Consider the following 22,320-nt stretch of genomic DNA (forward strand, 5'->3'; position numbering starts at 1 on the left):
TGTTAGTACAGTACAGTACACGCCATCTCGATCTGACAAGACGCCTGCAGCTACACAAAATTGCGACCCACGCACCTGGTTCATATCGATGGAGGCTCCAGAACAATGTGGGCGTGCTGTAAATAGAGGACGCAGTGTCCTGGAATGAGCTCCAAAATTACCTCTACGCCTCCTTCCAGGTGTCCAGAGATTGGACGGACAGGTGGATGGATGGATGCATGGATAGAAAACATAAGTGAGCACGGGTAAAGGGACTGGGGCGAGCATGGGCTCTGAGATACACAAACAGTAGCCTGAAGACAAAGGAGCAGCTTGGGACTGTGGGTGTGTATGGGTGAGAGAGAAACAATGACGGACTATGATGAAGATTCATTGTGCTTTTCTTGCCGTCATCCATCTCCACTGAGATGCACAGCGAAAATGTTAAATGCTGTCATTTTCTATGCAATGTGTTGTTTTTTTTAGGTGTGTAGATATCGCATGGCTCACACAACACAGGCTCTCTGTGAAACATGACCGGTGAAGCTGGCATGAGATCAAATACAGCAGCCCTCCAGTGTCTGGACTCTGGACCTTTATTATTATTAAACACACCATACATACTGTATATATACCATTAAAAAAAATAGTTACCTCCGTATTTTACCACAAACTTGTTTGAGATTTCATTCTTTGGTATGGTAGACATTTTGTCTTATTTTTCCCTAACCCTAACTCAAAATAGACAAAAATGTCATAAAAATGTGAATGCTGTAAATAAATGCTCACATACAGTAAGTTTTCTCTGTCAGGTTAGCTGTATAGTTTTAGGAATACTGTAAAGTTGCATGAATTTAACCCCTGTTCAGCAGTTTGCAGCGTGACTTGGTGTTGTGAAAGAGCTATCGGGCAAAACGGAGGCGGAACATTGCTGTGAAGTGGCTCCAAGGCTACAGTGGGCTGACAGGGACATAAAACACAAAGCAGCAGGGGCAATTTTAATTACTCTCGTTCTGTCTTGTTGTCTTGGTGACGAAGGGGATGAGGGATGTTTGCAGGTGACGACGCAACACGGTGCATCGTAGAGGCATGTGAAGGGAAGCATGGAGAAAGTGGAAGTGAGGCATAGACGTGGTTTTGAGACCAAACAGGTGGATGTGAGATCTCCAAACAGGTGTGCAGTCGATGAAGTGTGCCGTGGAAGGAGAGAGCTGGAGAGAATGTTTTGACACCGTTTTATTTACCAGAGGCCTCCTCCTCAAAGCTGCTGGTGTCTGTCCTGTCTGCTTGAGTTGCACTGACAGGACTATAGAGGCTCCAAGAGATAAGAAGAAACAGTGGTTCCAGTAGCAAAGGAGGTATTTTAAAAAGCTAATGTCACAAAGGTCAGAGACGCCGGTCATCTGAAACACACACATACGTACATGTGCAGAATCCATGCATGAATGTTGAGCTTTTGAAGCGTAGCTTTTTTAAGATGAAAGACTGAGTCTGAAATGTTCTCTGGGCCCAGGGGTGACGGCACAAGTTGAAAGGAAAGTGTGGGGAAAGGATAAAAAGGTAAAAATGAAAACAAAATAGAAAAAAAAAAAACTGTAAAAGTCACCCGCTGCCGGTGCCACAGGCTTTGCTGACACATCCCTGTGTTTGTTTAAGTTAGTTAAAAATGGAGTCTGTTGTGGCCACAAGTTCCTCTCATCACCCCATTTTCTACTGGCTGGCCTCCAAAATTAAAAGCAAAGCAAAGTTAAATAAATTGAAGCCTTTTTAACCTTTATATTTATTTTCATGGCAGCTTTTTTTCAAGCTTTCTAAATAGGAACTTTTACTTGTGTGCCAAGGTTTTGTTTATTTTAGTCTCTTTGTTTTTCTTTTTCCTCAGAATATTTTTTTTTTGTCACACTTTAGCTATGATCGATAGTCACTTACTCTGCTACCATTAATCCTGGTTAGTTTTGGGTTGCACCAGAATACTTTAAATTGAGTGCTTGGTGAATATTATAAAGAGCACTTAAAGCGCTTACGTAATAAGTGGTCCTTCATGCATCTAGACGGGGAGGGGCAGCTTTTTTATTGAGCTTTCATTTAGCTCTCTCTGGACTTGAAGTTCAATCACACTGAAATAAACAGTATTTCTTAATGGAAAAGAAGAGAGGAAAGAGCTGGAAAATTGCCCTAGGAAGAAGGATGGAGGGAAGAAAATACTAAAGCAGGACAGAGAGCATGGTAGTGCTGGTCAGCAGAAATGTCAGTTGTAGAATTCGGGCAGGCAGAAGGGAACCTTTGTATCTCAGATACCGCATGTGAAATGTGCTGCAACACACATTACACGGTCAGTATGTCTTGTTTGCTCTAAGTTCTAGATGTAACTGCTTGTGTAGGGTCATGCACTTAAACATGTGGATGCATTTATGAATACACAGCTTTTATTGAATACTAATTTCATATTTCACATCTTAATTTTCAAAGTTTCATACAGAAAAACGCAGTTGGCAGTAAAAACTGCCTGTGGATTAAAAAATATATTGGGGGTATTTTATGCCTTTATCAAGAATAGAAAATGAGACAAGAAATGGAGGGAGATTGACAGTGAGAACACAGGACCGGACTTGAAGCGGGTACTTTGCAGTTCTTCACCTCAAATGTCTAGGGCACCCAAAACTGCCTTGGTTATTATTATTATTATTATTATTATTATTATTATTATTATTATTATTATTATTATTATTATTATTATCAAACCCTCACAATTAAGGGTTGGTTATTTTACTCAGCGGAATACACATGCAGGTATAAGACAGAGCTTGTGAGACACAAAGTGAACACTATGACTGTTGCTCCGTGGATGTTTTCTTTTCTCACCCCAGAAAATGTATTGTTGGCTTGTTGCTTGTTGAGATGAATAGCCATGAGCGGTAGTTGTCACTCGACAACAGCTGAAACTGCTGCACACAGTGTCAGTCACTTCTCCTGTGCCCCAGACTGATGGCAGAACCACACCACTGGAGCAGCTAACATTCGGCTAGCTTGTAGCCCTTCCTCTCAGCAGACATTTTGACTTGTCAAACATAGGTTTAACTAACGGCTCCATTTTAGATGCTGCTATGCCAGCGGAGGGCACTGCTAACAGCATCCTGTCTCACTCACCTGGTTTACTGGGACATCTAAATCAGCTATTGTTAGTGTATGTTATTGATTACAGCTGTGCTTTTTTTGTTATGACATGTAAAAATAGTGTGTACAGTGTATGCAATATGTATATATATTTTTTTTTACATTACAAGCTTTACATTCATTAATTTCTTTTAATGAACTTTATCTTATTTTTAACTTATCTTAGGAATAGACTCTTGAGCTACTGTATTATGCGCTTGTTGTGTGATAATGATTGATCCTTGTTCTTAACATATTCAGAGCAGGAATTGGACCTTTAGACCTCCTGTGTGGGAGTGTTGCTATCAGTGTATTTATTCAGCAGGGATAAGATAGGAAGATGTAAGTATTGATTGTAGGCATAGCTAATCACTTCACAAGCTCCATACTAGCAGCCGGGGTCCTCTTTCTGTGTTGCCTTTACTTACGATCACAGATAATGAAGACGTGACCACCTTCTAGGGGTCTTGATGTTAATTTATTAATCCCAGCAAGTCAGTTTTTATCATAATGAAGTGTGTAACTGTGTGCATGTACTAAACACACATGTACAAGCAAAGGCAGACACAAATACAGACACCACACACATTCATTTGGAAGTGTTGGTATGCAGTTGGTCATAGTTGTTGTGTGTAGCTAGTTTTAAATGGGTAATTGGATCTATATACAAAGTAGATCTATGTGTGAAAGTAATGTGTCTGTGGATATCTGCTATGGGTTGGTAAATTCATATTTTTTTTATATTAATTAATTGTGTGTGTGTGTGTGTGTGTGTGTGTGTGTGTGTGTGTGGCAGGCATTGACGGAGAGAGTTACCTCAAATCATCCCTGGTGTTAGGTCAAGGGAGCTGTTCGGTGTAGTGGGAGGAGGGAGTAGTTTAGCATCTTACATGCTTTGATGTCCTACTACCAGATGTGCTGAGGTTTTTGGTGCCATGTGCGATAAACAAACCGTTTGATGCACAATTTTTCAACACACACGGACACGGTGAATTCTGTTGGCTGGATTGTAGATATTTTAACATGTAGGTCTCAGAGGGTTAGGGTAAATGGCTATCTGTCAGAACAGCTCTTCCACTGGCTCTCCTCAGGGCTGTGTCCTGTCCCCATTACTGTATGTTTTTTTTACACTAATGACTGTAGAAGCCAGCAGGCACATCCTGGAGTTCGCTGATGACATGGTCATCATCAGCCTTCTCTGTAAAGATGAATCTGAGCATGGGCCAGTGGTAGATATGCTTGTCCAGCGGTGTGATTAGGCCTTTCTCCAATTAAATGCCACAAAGACCAAGGATATGGTCATTGATTTTAGGAAATTATCTCCCACCATCTCAGATCTTCATTAAATGAACTGGAGTTGAGTTTGTTGAACAGTATAAGTATCCAGGAATAGTCACTGATAAAAAACCAGTTGTGATGCGGTCTGTAAGAAGGGACATCAGCGGTTGTACTTTCTTAAGAAGTTAAATACTTTTAATGCAGATAAAAAAATTATGCCTTTATTACTTTTGCCATGGTTGCTTGGTATGGTAACCTGAACATCATGGTTAAAATACCACCTAAGCCATATTGTGAAGGTATTGTGGTAAGGTAATAGGTATCCCACTGTCACCCGTCGCCCTTATATTTGACCAGCAAGTACTTTGCAAGGCCCGGCCTGTATAAGACTGCACAAAGCACCCCCTTCACTTAGAGTTTGAAATACTCCCCCTCAGGCCGTAGATGTAGATTACCCCGGTTCAAGAGCAACAGGTGTACAAACTCCTTTGTTCCCTGTGCTATAACAGCAACTGTAGACAAGACGTGTGTTGAAACCCATTGCCTGCAGGTGGCACTGATCCTGCTGGTGATGAAGCTAATTAGTGCGTTTAAAATCCGATAACGTGGTAGTGCAAAATAAGCAAACACTTACCAGATGTTCCCAAAATTAGCCAGATTTGATCCTACACTGCCTCCTTATGTTTAACATGTATTTAAATTTTGACTGCAGGCACAATATACTAGCTCCTTATTTACTCACTAACGAAACCAATCTTTGTATAGGGACTTTGTTGCTTCTTTCCATCCTTGTTATTGTTGTTGGACACCACCGGCCTCCCAAGAAACCTTTTGTTCAGTATTTGCCTGATAAAACAGCGACTTGACGTCATTATGTACATATAGTCTTTTCTGAAAAGCTGGAGGTGCCTTGCCAAAAGAAGCAGCCATGTGCTTTTTAATGTGTGGCTGTACTCAGAGCACACTGTGGCCAGTACTGATAGGATTGTATGTTTATGGCAGTTAGGGAAAAATAACATTTATTTATCCATCCACATCTGTTTTCTCTGCTTAGGGCTGAGAAACACAGATGGGAAGTAAATGCACCATCGCGGGTTTCCTGAGAGCATAGCCAGCCTGTTTGTCGGTTTGTGTGTCCAGCATTGTCTGAGACTGCCTGGGTTTCTCCGCAGCAGGCTCACTGTTGATTAGGTCAGATTCAGCACCAAGCAGGTCGGGGATGATTGGCAGTAGACTGTTTATCTGTTCTGTTTGCCAGCTGCCCCCTGTCACACCCTATCAGTGATAATCAGCTTGGACAGAAAACTTAGACCTAATATGAATGACAGACCTCTCTTCTTTATTCATCTTTTACCTCCAAGTCTTACTCTGATAGAGAAGGCAAGAGTAATGCAATTTGTTAATAAGACAGTAAAGAAATGCAGGTTTACTTTGCATTTAAAGCACTCAACCAGAAATTATTTTACTTTACAATAAGTTCTATTGCATAGTCTATTGGCGAAAAACATGTTTATTATCTCCGCCAGGCTTTAGCCTGGATCATGCATTTAATCGTGTGTGTGTGTGTGTGTGTGTGTGTGTGTCTCTGTCTGTGTGCGTTTCTATCTGCAGCTAATCTTGCATACTACTGGACCTATCAGCCCAAAACATTTTTGTGCACATTTATAACTGTATGCTCCAGGACCTCTCGTGGTTGCAGTGATTCACATTTAAAAACATTTATTTTATTGACTGCTCTTTTTTATACCATCATTGACTCCTAAACCTCACCTCTCTTAAACGGCTGGTGGTCGATAACAACAAATCACACAGCAAAAGACATTTCCAGCAATCGGCTAGGCTGAAAACACGCCTTACCTAGTCCATCTGCCACATTTTGGCCTTTGTCGTGGCTCAAATACTGACATCCTTAGAAAGGTTTGGTATAATTTTAAACCAAACCATCTGCCGATTAATTCCTTACGTGATATGTTATGATCCACTAAAGTTAGGCATGACACAAGATGAATAATTCCCTGTTAGCTTTGCCGCCATCGGGAGCCGATATGTACAAGCAGGCAGTGGGTGGGGGAAAACAGGACTGGATATAGGACAGTGGTGTTAGTTCCTAGCTGCTGACGGTGTAGACATAGAAATTAGGGGCAACTGTTTTGACACATTTGGCCACAGTGTATTTTGGCCTTTTTTTTTTGTTTTTAAGATTATTTTTTGGGAATTTTTAGGCCTTTATTGACAGGACAGCTGAATAAATGAAAGGGGAGAGAGAGGGGGAATGACATGCAGCAAAGGGCCGCAGGTCGGAGTCGAACCCGGAACGCTGCATTGAGGAGTAAACCTCTATATATGGGCGCCCGCTCTACCAACTGGGCTACCCGGGCGCCCGTATTTTGGCCTTTTAACGGAGTCGGCAGGGACAGTTGAGTGAGATTCAACTCTTTTTGTTTGGGAAGGGAGATGGGGACAAACCTGGCTGAGATATGTACTCTACTAAGTGCACGTTTCTAGTTAATCTATTGCTGCTCTTGAGTAGTGTAGTTATTTACTTATAAAACCTAGAATTTAGTTTGCTCATTTTGTTCAAACACAAACTTAAAGACTTTTCAATCAGAGGTCAAGCATGTGACCACTGACTATCGGCTTCGTTGTTATTGTGTTATACTGTTTTAATATGTTTATTTTAACTATGTATTTTATGTAAAGGCCCACTAGGGACGGACATTGAGAATTAGCTTCGGCATGAGCTTATGTAACATACTTGTCCCTATTCAAATAAACTTAAAAGTAAAAGTAAAAAAGTAAAATGTACTTTGACAATAGATAGAACTTTTATTTTTAACATGAGGGCCTGAGACAATAAATATAGATTATAAATTAGAGCACCTGAATCACGAGGGGCCAAACATGACAACACAGACAAAGTTCTTTAGACAGATATTGATCCCGAGATATTGCAGTGCTCCTCGCAGCCTTTTTCCTGACATGTCTGCTGTACTGATGTGGACTCAAGCAGGACACAAGCCCTACCACCTTGTCCCAGACCTAAATCTATAAATTATACATTCTGTGACGTACATCCAGTACACCTCAATATGTGCTGCATGCTGGTAGGAACGCATGGGTGCTCACACACAATCCAAGAAGGCTTTATGTTTCTATACTCCAGAACACAATTATGCACGCATTAACATACTCATCATCATCAAATTAAAGTCAGCACTCAATAAGTACCAATGCAGGATAATAAATGCTCATCTTCTCCTGTTTCGCCCTCAACTGTCTGCAGTTTTTCTTCTCACCATTCATCCATCTCGTCCCCCCTCCCTCTCTCTGTTCCCTCATTCTTCTCCTTTGTTTCTTATTGTCTCCCTGCCGTACTCTTCTCTGCACCATTAATCTTTCAACCAATGAATTGGAGCCACTGACTCTATCACTCCTATTATCGACTGCAACCGTCCCTTATTTATGTTCCATTTTTCTCCCTCTCTTCTTCACTCAGCCTTTCTACTGTTGGTCCATTGACTGGCATGCAATTTCTTACATGAATAATGCAAACAGGGATACAAAAATAGTTGCACTCCTTCTTTCTGTAGGCTGGGATTTGTTCTGCAATAGTTTAACTGAATGAGCTTGGGCTGATTTCTATTCAGCAGTGCCAGCCACTTTGTTAGAAGGAAAAGAGATTTGGATGTAAAGGTATTGGGGCTCCCAAAGCTGCATTCTTAGTGAAATAGACTAGAACGGCTGATTGTGAGATCAGGATGCAGATTTATTCAACCTCTCAGCGCTCACAAGTGCTGATCCAGGATCACTGAGATGGTGCCCAGGACAATCCTATTTATTAGCCAACACCCGGAGCAGCCACATCAACATATGGCAGTCTGCAGGCAAAAATTTAATTTCAGTTTCCAGCAGTGTTTGCTGATGTGCCAATACTAGACATATATCAAAGTGGCCGGCTTCCATCAGCTAGCTTTCACTGCCTTCCAAAACAATAGAGGGTATTTCAAGTTAAAGGTCCCATGGCATGAAAATGTCACTTTATGAGGTTTTTTAACATTAATGTGAGTTCCTCCAGCCTGCCTATGGTCCCCCAGTGGCTAGAAATGGCGATAGGTGTAAACCGAGCCCTGGGTATCCTGCTCTGCCTTTGAGAAAATGAAAGCTCAGATGGGCCGATCTGGAATCTTCTCCTTATGAGGTCATAAGGAGCAAGGTTACCTCCCCTTTCTCTGCTTTGCCCGCCCAGAGAATTTGGCCCGCCCATGAGAGAGAGACATCATGGCTTTCAAACGAGTTGGTCAAGGCCACACTCCCACCCTTCACCTTGCCCCCGGAGAAAACAAACCCATGTGACGCGTTCGTCCAATCAGCTGCCGGTTTTCATTTCTTGGGCAACATTACAGATTAGCGCCGCCTGCTGTTATGGAGATGTATTACTTCTCGTGTCCTCTCGTCTTTTTGGTGTGTTCTGTGGCAGTTTTTTGGACCTCGGGGACGCGACTGATCATATCGACAGGGTTTTCTGTCAACTGTTGGCCGTCGGCTATATGTGTCTACACAATAAGGCCTATAGAAAAGCATCACAACCATGTTTCTGACTGTGTTTTAAATACCTTAGGAAACACCATTGTACAAGCACTGTACAGTCTGTACTGATCTTTTGTTTTCATTAACAACAGCTTAACTACTCAAAAGAGATGTGTGGATCAAAGGCCAATCACTGACTCATTCTCCACGTCTCTCCTCCTCTTCCTTCAGCTTCTGAAAAGAACATACAGTATGCTTTAAAACACAGAGTGATGCCATAGTGATTAAATTGATGTTTACCATGTATACCATTACAAACACAGTCACTAGCTTATAGACTACTTCATACAGGTTTGTGTTGGCATGGTGGGTGTGTTCGTAGATGGTGAAGGTCCAGGTGCACATATAGTAGGTCCCACTGAAGACATTTCTAATAATAATCCCCCTAGTGCTCCTTTTCCCATTATAGAGTCCAAGGCTGTACATAAACATGCTCTTGAAGCCCAGCAAGAGTCTTGTGAGGGGTAATTTCTACCTCCCTGTCTTGAGGTGGCATAATTGGTTCTCTACGGTGAACTAGAGAAATAAAAGTGAGCCACATCATTTCTGTCTTTGTCCGACTCTCATCCCTCAGTCATCTTGCAGAGCATTGAAAATCACAGGTTTCATCATTGTGCCCAGCACTGTTTTCTAAACGCTGCAAAACATTCCTTGCAAGTTGGTCTTCATCTATTCTTTACAACCAGTGCTGTGCCCGTTCAAAACATGCCAGTTCGTAACGGGCTGATTGCTTGGCCTTCGGTATTGCTGTTTGCAGCTTTCTCGATACCGCTCATCCAAACAACTTCACACTCGACACTCCACTTCCTCGGGGTCCTGAGCAATATACCTGCCATGACTTAGTTGCGTCCCCTAGCAGTGCTAGAGTATTTGCTAACAGCTAGCTCTTTTTGGACCAGGCTATTTCTGGCAACAAAAGCGTTTATTCTGAAAGTTAAATAGCTGATGCTTGAAATGTTTGAAGTTGCTCCAACATAACATCTCTGGTCTCTTGTTCTTCATCTGTTCTTGAGTTTACTGTAGTGAGCAAAGGAGAGCAAGCTTTACCCAGCATGCTGTTCGGAGATGTAACAGTTATTAGGGTGGTACACAATGTGTACATAACACACTACTAACACATATGTCCCGTACATTGACACTGCGCTTCCTTGGGTCCTCAGTAATACACCTGCCAAGTGTGAAGTCGATCGGATGAACGGCTGTCGAGAAGATGGAAGGACAGACATGCAAACAGACAGACAGACGTCTTCCATTTTAGTTAAATGCTGCAATGCTTAGAGGACTCCTCAATCAAGTTTAGTTCATCTTAACCATACTGTGAATTCCAAGCATCGATTTGAAACTCACCTACATTTCCTTTTTTTAATTTGAATTTTACATTTCATATGAGGGCAAGTGTGTAGTTAACCTGGTATGGTGAGGAATGTGTACTATGATGTGTTACTATCGCAGGCTTTTTTATAACGTGGAGTGTTTGTGAGTGGCAATTGAAAGCCTCACTGTGACCACAAAACTCGCCTTTGTCCCAGTTTTAGCTTTGTTTGGATGAACCTAGCGATGGATAAGCATTATTCATTCCACTAAACCACAATTTCAAAGAAGGACATGATGGAGCTGGATGTGACAAAACAAGTTGCTATTATTCTTTTTCCTACTGTATAACGGCAGTGTAGAGAAACTGCATGGTATCCAGTCTATCCTGAGAAATCCTTATTATTATTTTTTTTTGCTGTAGTCACATCACATACTAAGCCGTAGTGCTGGTGAGTGTGTAATACTTCGCAGAGCTTTGTGGTACTGCTCTATAAACCAAGCAGACACTGGTGTGTTTGGTCTGTTCAGTAAAGAGAGGTGGGAAAGAGATTCTGGCAGTCCACAGATTCTGAAAATATGAGACTGGCACAACGCATTGTGCACTACCTATCAAAGATCTTCTCCCGGTTGTGCTTTTTTTTCCCTCTTTTTGCTCCATTGGTCACCTTTTTCTCCCTTCTGTTTTTGTCTCTGTTCATCTGTCTTGTGGTCTATTGCTCATTCTCCAGTCAGCCACTTTTTATGTCTTTTTTCTCTATTTCTATCTCTGTCTCTTCCCTTAATTTTACCTTTTTTTCTTTTTTATTTCTCTCTGTGGAAATTGCTCCGCGTACGCATCACAGCCATGTTGTCACGTAGATTGTAAATTTCTGGTCCATGGTGATATTCTGTCATATTCTTATCCAACATTATACCTGAATATGCTTTCTGTATCAGATTCAGAAACATCACCATCACATACTTTTGTTTTTGGTGATGAATCATGGCCATTAGTTATTGCTGTAGTAAATGTCACCCAGGTATCTTTGCTTCCAGCTACACAGATTAATATGAACAATGAATATCCAGTGACACTGTTGATTCAGCGAGACTATAGCATGAAAAATTGGAAGCGTCTGTATTATTATTATTATTATAGGGTTACTAATTAACATAATGCACATCTCTGTGGCGGTAACATGAATGAAAAATTGTGACGAATGTTATTATTCCACATTGGTTATTAATGTTCATGTTGCACGTCGCTGGAAATGAAAATATGATTTGTGGACTTTTGGGAGCCGCCTGAGCCGAGTGCATTCGCATGGGTTATCGTGGTGGGTGGGTGAAGAGATTTGTGAAAGGAGCCCCAGATCTCTGCTCTGCTCCATCTCCCCTCCCTGCAGACTGTTGCTTGTTTGTGTTTAATAAGGGAGATTAATTAAGCTCATTGGTATTCTAGGACACTGGCCCCAGCTGTTTCCCTGCGCTAGGATCAGCAAGGTCATCCATTTGAATTGTGCTGTATGAACGTGGGGAGTCTCGAAGGAATCAACTGGGAGGCTAGCACCCACTACAGTGAGCTTTCTAGTGACTAGTGGGATGGATTGAAATCCGGGACAGACGCTCACTGATCGGACAGCTATCACTCAATCCTTTTGAGGTTCACAACTCTGCCATGCATGTTCATACAGTACGTGAAACAACTTCATGTTCAGCTGTGATTAAATGCTGCTCTCCCTCAGTGTTTCTGTCTTTGATGCATTGCTCCCATAGCAGACAAATGCACACATTGTAAAATACCATTTGTCTTTTTATTTGACTGAAAGTCAACAAGGTAAACAGCAATGTAAACACTTGATAAATAGGCAGTCTCTTCAGTGTGATTGATATTCCCTGTTTTGCCTTGATGCAATGTTTAATACATAAGGCCATTTGACAGGCCCCTTAGCATCAACGTTAATTATCAGTGAAACACAGTTCTGGGCCCAGTGCCAGGAAAATGAAGATCTGCTTATAAGCAGCAACTGTAACTCTGAAGTAATGAGTCAAGCAAAATGTGTACAAGTATTTGTAGTGTGCTATAAGTGATGACAACATCGTGCCAAAGTGTGAAGTCGTTATACACTAGAGGAAAAGGAGGTACAGCTGATAGACGTAGTGCAACCTCAGGTCAAAGAGTTTAACTGTACCTTTTAGTGTTGCATCGATGAGCAGACTTTGAGTTGGATCGAGCTGAGACAGCGCTTTGAGAAAGTGGTGTCTGTGTGAATTACACTCGGCAGCAATCAATTTAGAGTTTGCTCTTTTGGGGTTGATAACATATTATTCCTAAACACTGTCTCTTTTAATTACAATCAGTAACTACAGATCCGCAGAAGTCCCTTTGCCTACACGGATAATCCTTCATCATCATTCAAACAGTCACTGCACCTGTTCCAATAGTTAAAGCTGATTGGCTGGCAAGGCAGCTGCCTGCTCCTGGCGCTTGGTTTGTTTCTAGCAGTGAGCAAACAATAGGCTCGTCCTCGCTTGTAAAGTGGGAGAGCATGCAGCAGCAGCCGGGGGTAGTGGCAAAAAGCCGTGGTGAAGTCGGACAGTTTACAGCCCTTTTCAGCCTTCAGGCTGAACAGGAAGTCACAGAAACACTCACATCCTGTTAGGTCCGATTCCGATTTAATAAAATGTTATGAGACCCATATACCAGCTTGTACACAGTCTCCAGTTGTTACTATTAAGACAGAGTAGCTGTTAAAATGCTCTACCTGCGATCTGTTGCTGATGTGAATAAACAACAGACTGTAGTCTTCTAAACTTCTAAACTATCACTATCAGCCACATGTGTTCTGTACATAATAAGCCTTTAAATCAGACAAATGTCAATTAAAATCCCTCCAATTCAAAAACAATAAAAAAAAGTTTATATAAAACGTCATCATGTTGAGTCGATTCTGAACCAATCGGCCTATTGATAAGCTAAGAGCCAGGCGTTTCCCCATCATGCCCTGGGTCTTGCAGTCAGTGGAGAGCAACTGCAGCGCCTGGCTCTAAAACCTGCGGCCGCCTTGATCTCGTGAGGTCATCGTTGTCCACGTGTGCATGACGTCATAGCAAGTCGGGATCGAGTCGGACACAAATCTAACCGGCATGCGTCGGGCGGTGATCGCCGATGATCGATTCTGTGCAGTCCTGGTTCATCTCACAACAACAAGCCTAATGTCACAGAGACAATTCACAGTCCAAATCTTCTACGAGAAAGGATGGCATCACAGAGCTTTGCAGTGTTTATGACAAGAAAAACAACGCCTCAAACATTAAATGTTAATGAGGAAACAGAGCTGTAATGATTTTTTTTGGGGGCAATTCTGTCTTTATTGGATAGGAAAGCTGAGATATGAAAGGGGAGAGAGAGAGAGGGGGGAAAACGTGCAGGAAAACCGTCACAGGTCAGACTCGAACCCTGGACCTTCTGCGTCGAGGAATAATCCTCTGCTTATGTGCATCCACTCTACTGAGCTAACCGGCCACAAGCTGTAATGATTTGAATGCAAAAATAGAAATAGCTGCGGAACTTAAAGATAAGGTTCAAAGTCGATTCTTATTCTTAGAAAGGTGTTGAACTCTATTTTAGATAAATGTGCTTTACTAGCATTCAGTATCCCAGGTAAAAATGTCAAACATGTGAACGTTTGTTATATTTAAAGTTGTGTGTCTATGATGTGTTATAGTAGATATCAAGAGCCAATAATTATATCCAATTTTCACCATGGCTTTATTTCTATGTGCATCTTGATGAATGGAAATTTGCTATAGAAGGTATACAAAAGCCAAAACAAGCATTACATAAGCTGTCAGTGCCAAAAAATATCCCTTTGCTGCAGTTGCTGCATTTTCAAACAATTCACATTTTGTCTATGCTTTGTATTTTACTGACCACTGAGTCCTGTCTCGTACTTTCATTCTTCTGCTGTCTTTGTTTCATGCGCAACACCAGCTGATGCAATATGAACGTGTCCTTCAAGTGAGCACATCTACCTGTGCTTCAGAGAGAGAGAGAGAGAGAGTGTGTGTGTGTGTGTGTGTGTGTGTGTGTGTGTGTGTGTGTGTGTGTGTGTGTGTGTGTGTGTGTGTGTGTGTGTGTGTGTGTGTGTGTGTGTGTGTGTGTTACAGACAAAACTAGTGCTGGTGAGGTTTGTGAGAGACAGGACGGGAGCCTGTTGTCACATTTCTTCATCATTACCTTTCCTGCCCTCCTTCATCTCTCTCCCTTGGAAGTTAAAAAAAGTAATCAAAGGCTTGCCATCCGACAGCTCTGTCTCTTTGCCTCCTCCACTTAAAATTGTCTTTTTCCTCCCCTGATTCTTTTGCAAAGACTGGTGCCTTCCCTACAAAAGCCCGTCATTTCAGGGGCGCTGAAAACCTCTCCAGCTCATCCCAGTGGAGTTACCTCTTTGACGTCCCTGCCAAATTGAGGATGCTTTGTCACTCATTTTAACAGCTCTGCGTCTCGGTTCCTTCTCTGGGAGCCTTTTATCTCCTCCTAGCTGGCCGCGAATTCCCGCTTCTCTCTGCTCTGTCCTGCCTGTCGCACCACTGCATTGACATCAACATGCCTCTTAGCAGACCGCAGAGAAAGAGCCACGCAGTGCTCTGGCTGGGGCACCGGGCTAAATCCCAGATCAGCGGGAGAGTTCAGGTTTCCTGGAGAGGAGATCTTGGCTGGCAGGGTGGATGGATAGAGTATGTTGGAGATTAGGGCATTGGCGAGTCAATCGCTGGATTAGGAGTGAATAGTTAAGAGGAGATTCCACAGGGTCTAAATAGTAGCCTTCTAAGGAAATAACCCTGTGTTTCCTTGGCCTGCTATTTCACAATGTGCGTGTGTGTGTTTGTGTGTGGCTGTGTCTGTGTGCGTTGTTATTAGTGGTGTGTAATGTACAGTATGTGCCGCTTAATGCTTTCATGAATTAGGAAGGGCTGTGGTTTTCACTATTGCTGCTACTTTGTCTCATATCATTTATCTATTATAAGACTCGTGTTCCTAATGATGGATGGATGGATGCCTTAATGCATGGTTGACTGTAGTTTTTTTGCCCCTGAGATTTAAAAAAAACACCATTCACTTGTCTTCTCCTTTCATTAATGTCTCTTTTTTTTGGGTGACGGGTGGAGGAATAAGTGTCTTTTTTTTCTGCTGTATTTTTTCAAGGATGATGAGCAAATCACAGGAGGCACTAATGGCAGAGACCATACCCGCATCAGGAAGTTCCTCAGCCAAGGCCACAAGAAATTGCCATGGAAAGCGGAGGTAACCCAAATTATTTGCTTTCCTTTCTTTTCTTATTTGTTTCTTTTTTCTGCCCTTAGCTCTCAATCATCAGCTTTTTAACCCCTTTCTTCCAGCTTTCAGATGGATAAGGATTATTATGTTGAGGCCAATCAGTTGCTTTGCAATTTGTGTGACTTATCAGCTAAATCTGAAAATGGTTTCACTAATGGCGCTTCATCACTGGCTTGGTAATTACAGGTGCTTTTTGTGAAACATAATTTAGCAGCAGATGTCTTACTCCCTTTTTCTTTCACTTGTCCTTTTAAGGGCAGTTGATATTTGAGGTCAAATAGAGATACGTTCATTCTCTGGTGCTATTATCGGAAGAACAAAATGTACCTTGCGGTTATAAAGATGAATTATTGTATGAGGATGATAATATTTCATCCAAAACCATTAGCGGGTTATATTTAAAGGCACCTATGTCCTGAAGATCACAAGTTGATTTGATTTATCCTAATTTTTCAGCTCACTTACTGATATAGTTTACACACCCGCTGTAACAAAGGGAGCAGCAGACAGGGCAATTAAGCAGCCAATTTGTGATAAGGAAAGTGCCTCTATATATGTAACCTGTTTAGCAGAGTTTAATTAAAGGATTGTGTGTGTGTGTGTGTGTGTGTGTGTGTGTGTGTGTGTGTGTGTGTGTGTGTGTGTGTGTGTGTGTGTGTGTGTGTGTCTGTAAGGCTAATCTGCAAAATATGATTTATTAGTCGTTCTCTACCTGGAGTAGAGTTTAACTGTCTCTGCTGAACAGCACAGGGCAAACTATAGAGAATCTAACAGTTCATACACACAGAATGAGATGGATAATAGGAAATTACTGATGCATAAGTTATTTTTAAGTAGATCTCATTGACTGCAGTGATACTGTACTTTTTTTTACAGGATTCTCTATCGTTCAGTGCCTTGTACTCTGCAAAGCATTAAGCATGTAATCTTCTGCAAAAGGCAGCATTACAGGGTGCTGAACATAGTATGTGCCTGATAATGTTAACAGTACTGTATTGTGTGTTTTATCTGTGTTTCTGTGCCTCCCCGTCAGCCACAGCCATGGCTGGAAGCATTATGTTTTTGGGTTGTCTGTCCCATTCTTGTAAACGTGATATCTCAGGAAATTTCTTCAAATTTGGCACAAAAATCCACTTGGACTCAAGGATGAACTGATTAGATTTTGGAGGTCAAAGGACCAGGTGACTGTTACCGCACGAAAAAACATCAAGAATTCCTAGCTAATTATGGCAAGATTTCACACAAATGTCTAATAGGAATAAAGTACGAAGTGATGACATTTTATATCCTATAGGTCAACTTCACTGTGACATCATAATATTCTGCAAAAACGCTTTTCTGGCGGTTATTCAACGACATAACTCAGGTACAGGAGGGGAGATTGTAACCATATTTTACATTTGGTAGGATACTTAATTGGTGACATTACTCTTGGGGGCCCACCTTGAAACTGGGTGGTAACTGTATCAATATTCTGTACTGCTGGGTAGAAGATGTGTGTGAAGCATCCACGTTTTAGAATTTTAAGCATTGTCTACTGTCATGGCAACAACTTTGATTTCTATCCCTTTCCTCGGGTCGTCCACCACAAGCTCGTTGGCTTTGCTGATATTGAGCTTCCGGTGATTGTCGATGCACCATGTGAGGAGGCTCTCTATTATTTATTTATTTATTTATTTATTTATTTATTTCAGGTTTATTTATCCGGGACAATGCACACTAATAATATATAAAAGTAAAATGTGCCAGAATTAGCCTGGAGGCTGTTTTACATCCACTGTCCCTGGACTGGTGGTAAGAGGTCACCCTAAAATGAAACAATTAAGCTATCAGTCCTTTGTTCTTCTCTGTAAAAATACACTGCAACTTGACTGGTGGGCAGAGGCATACAACCGCGAGGCGGTTACTCTAGTTATTGTTTTATTTCAGTAGTCTCTCGTGTGAGCCAGTCCTGAGTTAGCCTGCCTTTGCCTTTGTGCCTCATCTCAGCAACGCAATACATAAAATATCAAAATCAGCCATTAAGTTAAAATATACTGCTAAAATACATTCATAAATCCACATCGTTATGTCTTTGTTTTTATCACTTTGTAAATTTGTAAATTGTCACGATGAGGATGCTATCTGTTTTTTAATCTGGCCTAGAAACAGCTGTTGCCTGAATATTGAGGGCCCTGCATCTAGTTGTTGACTATGCTTTTGGCATAATTTAAAGTTGCGCTACTTAGAAAATGAGAAGTCACATAATTGATATGAAACAGCCAAGCTCGGACTGCAGCCAAACAAGCTATCTGAATCCAGACCATGTGGACTAATTGCACAAATGTAAATGGATTTCATGGTCTGAGCACAGCGAGACTGTTTATTATTAACATCCTGTTTTTTTTCTGAGCTTTCTGTGTTATCATTTTGTATGTGAAAACCGGTAAAACCACAGGATGCTTTTGCACTTAAAAGACATGTACATGATTTCATTGACCAAACTGAATTTCTTATTTATGGTTTGGATTTAAAAAGCCAAGCAGCCTCAGAGGGAAATAAATTTTGCAACATCCACACCAACTAGATTTTACATTAAGCGTGACTAGCATCAAAGCTCACTTGTAGAAGTCAACATGCTTTTTCTTTGACTCATTTCCAGCCTACTCATAAAGCAACATGCCATTTAGTTTCTGTGAATATTCTGCAAATTCAGCATAAATATATCAAATATGTCATACGTCTCTTTAAAGTCGTGTCCTCAAAAATCCCTCCCTCTCTTATTTCAGACTTCTGCTACGTCGAGCCTAAGCCAAGTTTGTCAGAAATCATTGAGCGCAGCAGCTCGTGCTTTGCTTTCCTAGGCGATCTGTCCTAATTACCAGCACTAACTTGTTTTCCTGGTGCACGGCCAAGATGGCAGAGGTCTGAGGGGCCACTGAGCTGCCACTGTCAGAGGCGTAGACTCAGGCTGGTGGAGGTAGAGTGGTGCCATATGCCAGCTGTCACAGACTGGCAGAGGTCACACGGGCATCCGGCAGCATTCATACAAACCACACGCGCAACAACTCTGTTGTGCACAAGCAAAATGAAAGGACTGCTTACTTCTATTTCTTCTAATTTGTGCACCCTTAGAGAGATGGAAACAGAGAGGAAATGTAATATATATATATATATATATATATATATTTTTTTTTTTTTTTTTTCATGAAGTGCTGTTAGTATCCTGTGTTGGTTCTAGCAGGTTGTTTTCAGCCACTACTGGTGACTAAATGAGGGTTCCAGGCCGGTGAACTCATCCAGAGGTGACTGTGTATTAGCGTGGACACCCTCTGTCCGTCAAGGACACCGGCATGTTGAGGACGCTGACACTGGATAGAGATCAGAGAGAGATAGAGAGAAAGAGAGCTGGCCCACTTGTCAATAGTCAAGCAGTAGCCAGTCATGAAGGGATAAACAGTCATTTGCAGAAAATCCGACATGGATCCAGAGAGAATTAATGAACAATTTGATCTAGTCAGGAGCAGAAAGAAAGGAATAGTAAGAGGGATTAGTGACTTGTGTACTGTCCCACATTAAAGCCACAGAGAGCACACCCTCCCAGATGTAGTATGCATATGTGCATTGATGTTAATCAGATATTCCAAAGGTGCAAATACAGTGGCATTGCACATAGAAAGGATGAGAGTCTCCTGGTTTTCTGGCTCATGTAGTGTGAAAATCAAGGCTGGTATTGCAGATTTGGACAGCATATTACTTAGCACTCAAGAGGGAAGTGTGGAACACAACACAGACACATGACTCAGGTAGGAAGTAGTCATCACAGCTGGCTTCTCACGCAGAAACACAAGCAGTGACAAGACTGGAGGAGGAATTAGGTTTTCTCATGTCTCGTCATACAACAATAACGTGAGAGTGACTAGACTGGGGGACGGGGACGGGGGCGGGGGGTGAGACACAGGAGAAGAAGCGTGAAATTTGTCTCTTCTCACTGCTCTTTCTTCTATCCGTCTATCCACAAATGCTAAACAGTCAAATAGACAAGCAGAAGGCATACATGTGATTTCTTTTACCGGCCTGTCATTACAGTATGACAAGAATTCTGCTCATCCTCCGTTCTCTGCCTCGCATTCCTCAGTTGGACGTTTCCACTGCAGTCACATCCATCCCCCTCTCATGTTTTATCCCTGGAATGACAGAATACATGTAATTGTAGGACAGATGGCAGATTATACAAACCCTCATTAGAGTAGTTGATGAGGCTGGAATCTAGATCATATGAACCTTGTCTTCTATTTTATGCTGCTCTCCTCTGTGTGAAATGAGTTCTCATTATCTCTCTCCATATAATCCCTTCTTTTCAAACCTCTGTACCTTTGAAAACCCCCTTTTCTTCCCCGTACGTACCTACTTATCCCACGTTCTCTTCTCTCCCCGTTCCTAAATTACTAATGGGCCCTGCATAGATTCATTTCATAGAATCATGCAATAAAATTCCTGTTATATATATATATATATATATATAGGGACTTGCATGTAACATGTATCATTTGATCATTTGTTCAACACTTACAATACAGCTTAGCAGCTCAGTAAAACAGTATGTGTTATGATGTACCAACCGTGAGCTTTAATGCCCTTTCCTACATGCCCTGGGGGAGCGAGCTGAGTGGTATTGTATATACCACAGTGTGCCTTTGCCAGGAACATCATGTCTCACTTTTCTTATCCAAAAGGGATTTACAGTGTCAGTTGGTGTGATTGCTCGTCAGTGAGTGTGCCGAGCGGCCATTTGTCAGTGCCCTGCTGCCAGCAGGAACGCAGAAGGCTGCACCAAATTTTAGGAAAGGGAGACAGCCTCCCGGAGAGAGAAAAGAGAGTCTGATTTGTGCTCCAGTTAGTAGTGCGACCAGATGGGTCAGAGAGACTAGATATTAGAGAGCAGCAGAGAGGGAGATATGCTCAGACAAGCTCGCAGAGATGTGGTTATGTGAAGGAAATGTGTGGTCTGAAGAAAATAGGCAAGCCAGTAACATTACCGTGCACTGCGGCCTTTTAAGCTGAGCAGTGATGCTGTACTCTCTTTTATTTGAAACGTCTTTATCAATCAGTTGTTTTCTTGCTCAGCCTCTTTCCTGTGCACCTGTCATTTCCCTGATTCTGTCTTTCTTTTCTTGCCTCACTCCTCATATTTGAGAGATGGCATAAATTGCTTCCTTCCATCTCCTTTTCCTCCCCTCCTTTTTGATTGCAGCCTGAGGTGCTCTGTTGCTTTTATACTGTGGTAGCTTAAAGCCGCCTACACATGATCAGAGGTAAAACCATGAGGTAGGGTGCAGAGCATAGTGCAGGCAGTGACAAAGCACAGCGCAGGTATACGTCATCATTCTTTCTGGCTACGTCCTTTCATGGGTTGCGCCTTGAAAGGTCAGCCGCAAAGAGATCAAAGTTGAAATAATTTGAACTTTGAGCGCAATGCCAAGGGTAGCGCGCGTCCTGCGAGTTGTCTCCACCACTCTCCTAATAAAAAAAAAAAAAAAAACAGCAGCACAGCCAGCACGGAGCGGTGTGCAGCTGGTGTGTAGGCGGCTTAAGACTATGTAGAACAGTTGCTACCTCTGGAGTGTGATGAGAGTAAGGAAAAGGTGGATGAAGATAAAGATGACATGAATCTGACTTAAGAGAGACGGACAAAATAAAAAATTATGTGAAATTATATTTATTATAAACAAATGACAATGTTTTGACCTGAGACCTCATCAGCTAATGCTGCCTGTGTACAGGTTCAATTCTTAAATTATATGCAGTACAGTACACTGCACACGGTATACATTTAAGATGCATTTAAAGTCTAATGAGAGGAATAATGTTAAGGTGTATTCACCAGTGGCAATCGCTGTAGACTGCACTTACTGAGCGTGACAAAATGCTTTGCAGTGCCTCATTTAAATACACGTGCACAAACACACACCGATGGTGGCAGAGCAGGGTTTGGTGTGTTGCTCAATTATACTTTGACAGCTGAGCTGGGCTTGGGCTCTTCTATTGCAGCTGTGCCCAGTGGCGGAGTGGCAATCGAGAGAGTCGGGACTTCTCCCGGTGGGCCGGTAGTGTTTTGAGGCCGCGAGGGCCGGTCTGATAATAGTTAGACATTGCAAGTTCTTAGCAACACCATCTGCTGCCCGCTGGTCAAACTGTGCAGCCTGTGCTCAACCCGTACGGGGGCCGCAGCAGCCTCTTATTTCAATACAAACACAGGCTAATCAGAAAGCACTAATGGTCACAACCATGTTTAGGATTTTCAGAAATATAGGGGGAAATATAGTGAGCGGCCCCTCCCCAAGGAGGCGTAAAGCCATCGAACACCTATTTTTTTTCTTCGTGATGTTTGGAAGTCTATCGGTAACGTTAACCGACAGTGTGTGAGTCTAATGATGGAAAGCCAAAAAAGAAAAGGGAAAGGTGGCACTGAGATGGTCAGACTCAAAAGGAAAAAAAGGGGTTGTGTAGCTGTGCTGTGTGTTGTTCATTCATTCACCATCAGAACATTCATTTATCCCATGCTCCAAAAGGAGGAATCAGGAGGGATACAAAAAAACGAGATAGAAAGCACAGGGACAGCCGACAGCTGAGCTTCAGGCAAACTAAAGACCGAGAGAAGAGAAATGGACAGCATTTGGCAGCACGTGGACAGAGATGGACGGATGGAG

The 22,320-nt window shown here is 42.1% G+C and overlaps 1 protein-coding gene across 4 annotated transcripts in view; it reads left to right on the plus strand.

Annotated features, from left to right (window-relative positions):
* The window catches only part of b4galnt4a (beta-1,4-N-acetyl-galactosaminyl transferase 4a), a 147,973-nt gene that overhangs the window by 68,725 nt on the left and 56,928 nt on the right, over window positions 1-22,320 (plus strand). For 3 of the 4 annotated variants that reach the window (XM_028584462.1, XM_028584464.1, XM_028584465.1), the window contains one exon: window positions 15,500-15,598. In XM_028584462.1, coding sequence (XP_028440263.1) covers window positions 15,500-15,598 — 99 coding nt within the window. Of the gene's footprint in view, window positions 1-14,956; window positions 15,031-15,499; window positions 15,599-22,320 lie in introns of those variants that run through there. The other variant, XM_028584466.1, reaches the window with a different exon arrangement.

This window comes from Perca flavescens, chromosome 8 (assembly GCF_004354835.1).
Source record: "Perca flavescens isolate YP-PL-M2 chromosome 8, PFLA_1.0, whole genome shotgun sequence".
Taxonomy (NCBI): domain Eukaryota; kingdom Metazoa; phylum Chordata; class Actinopteri; order Perciformes; family Percidae; genus Perca; species Perca flavescens.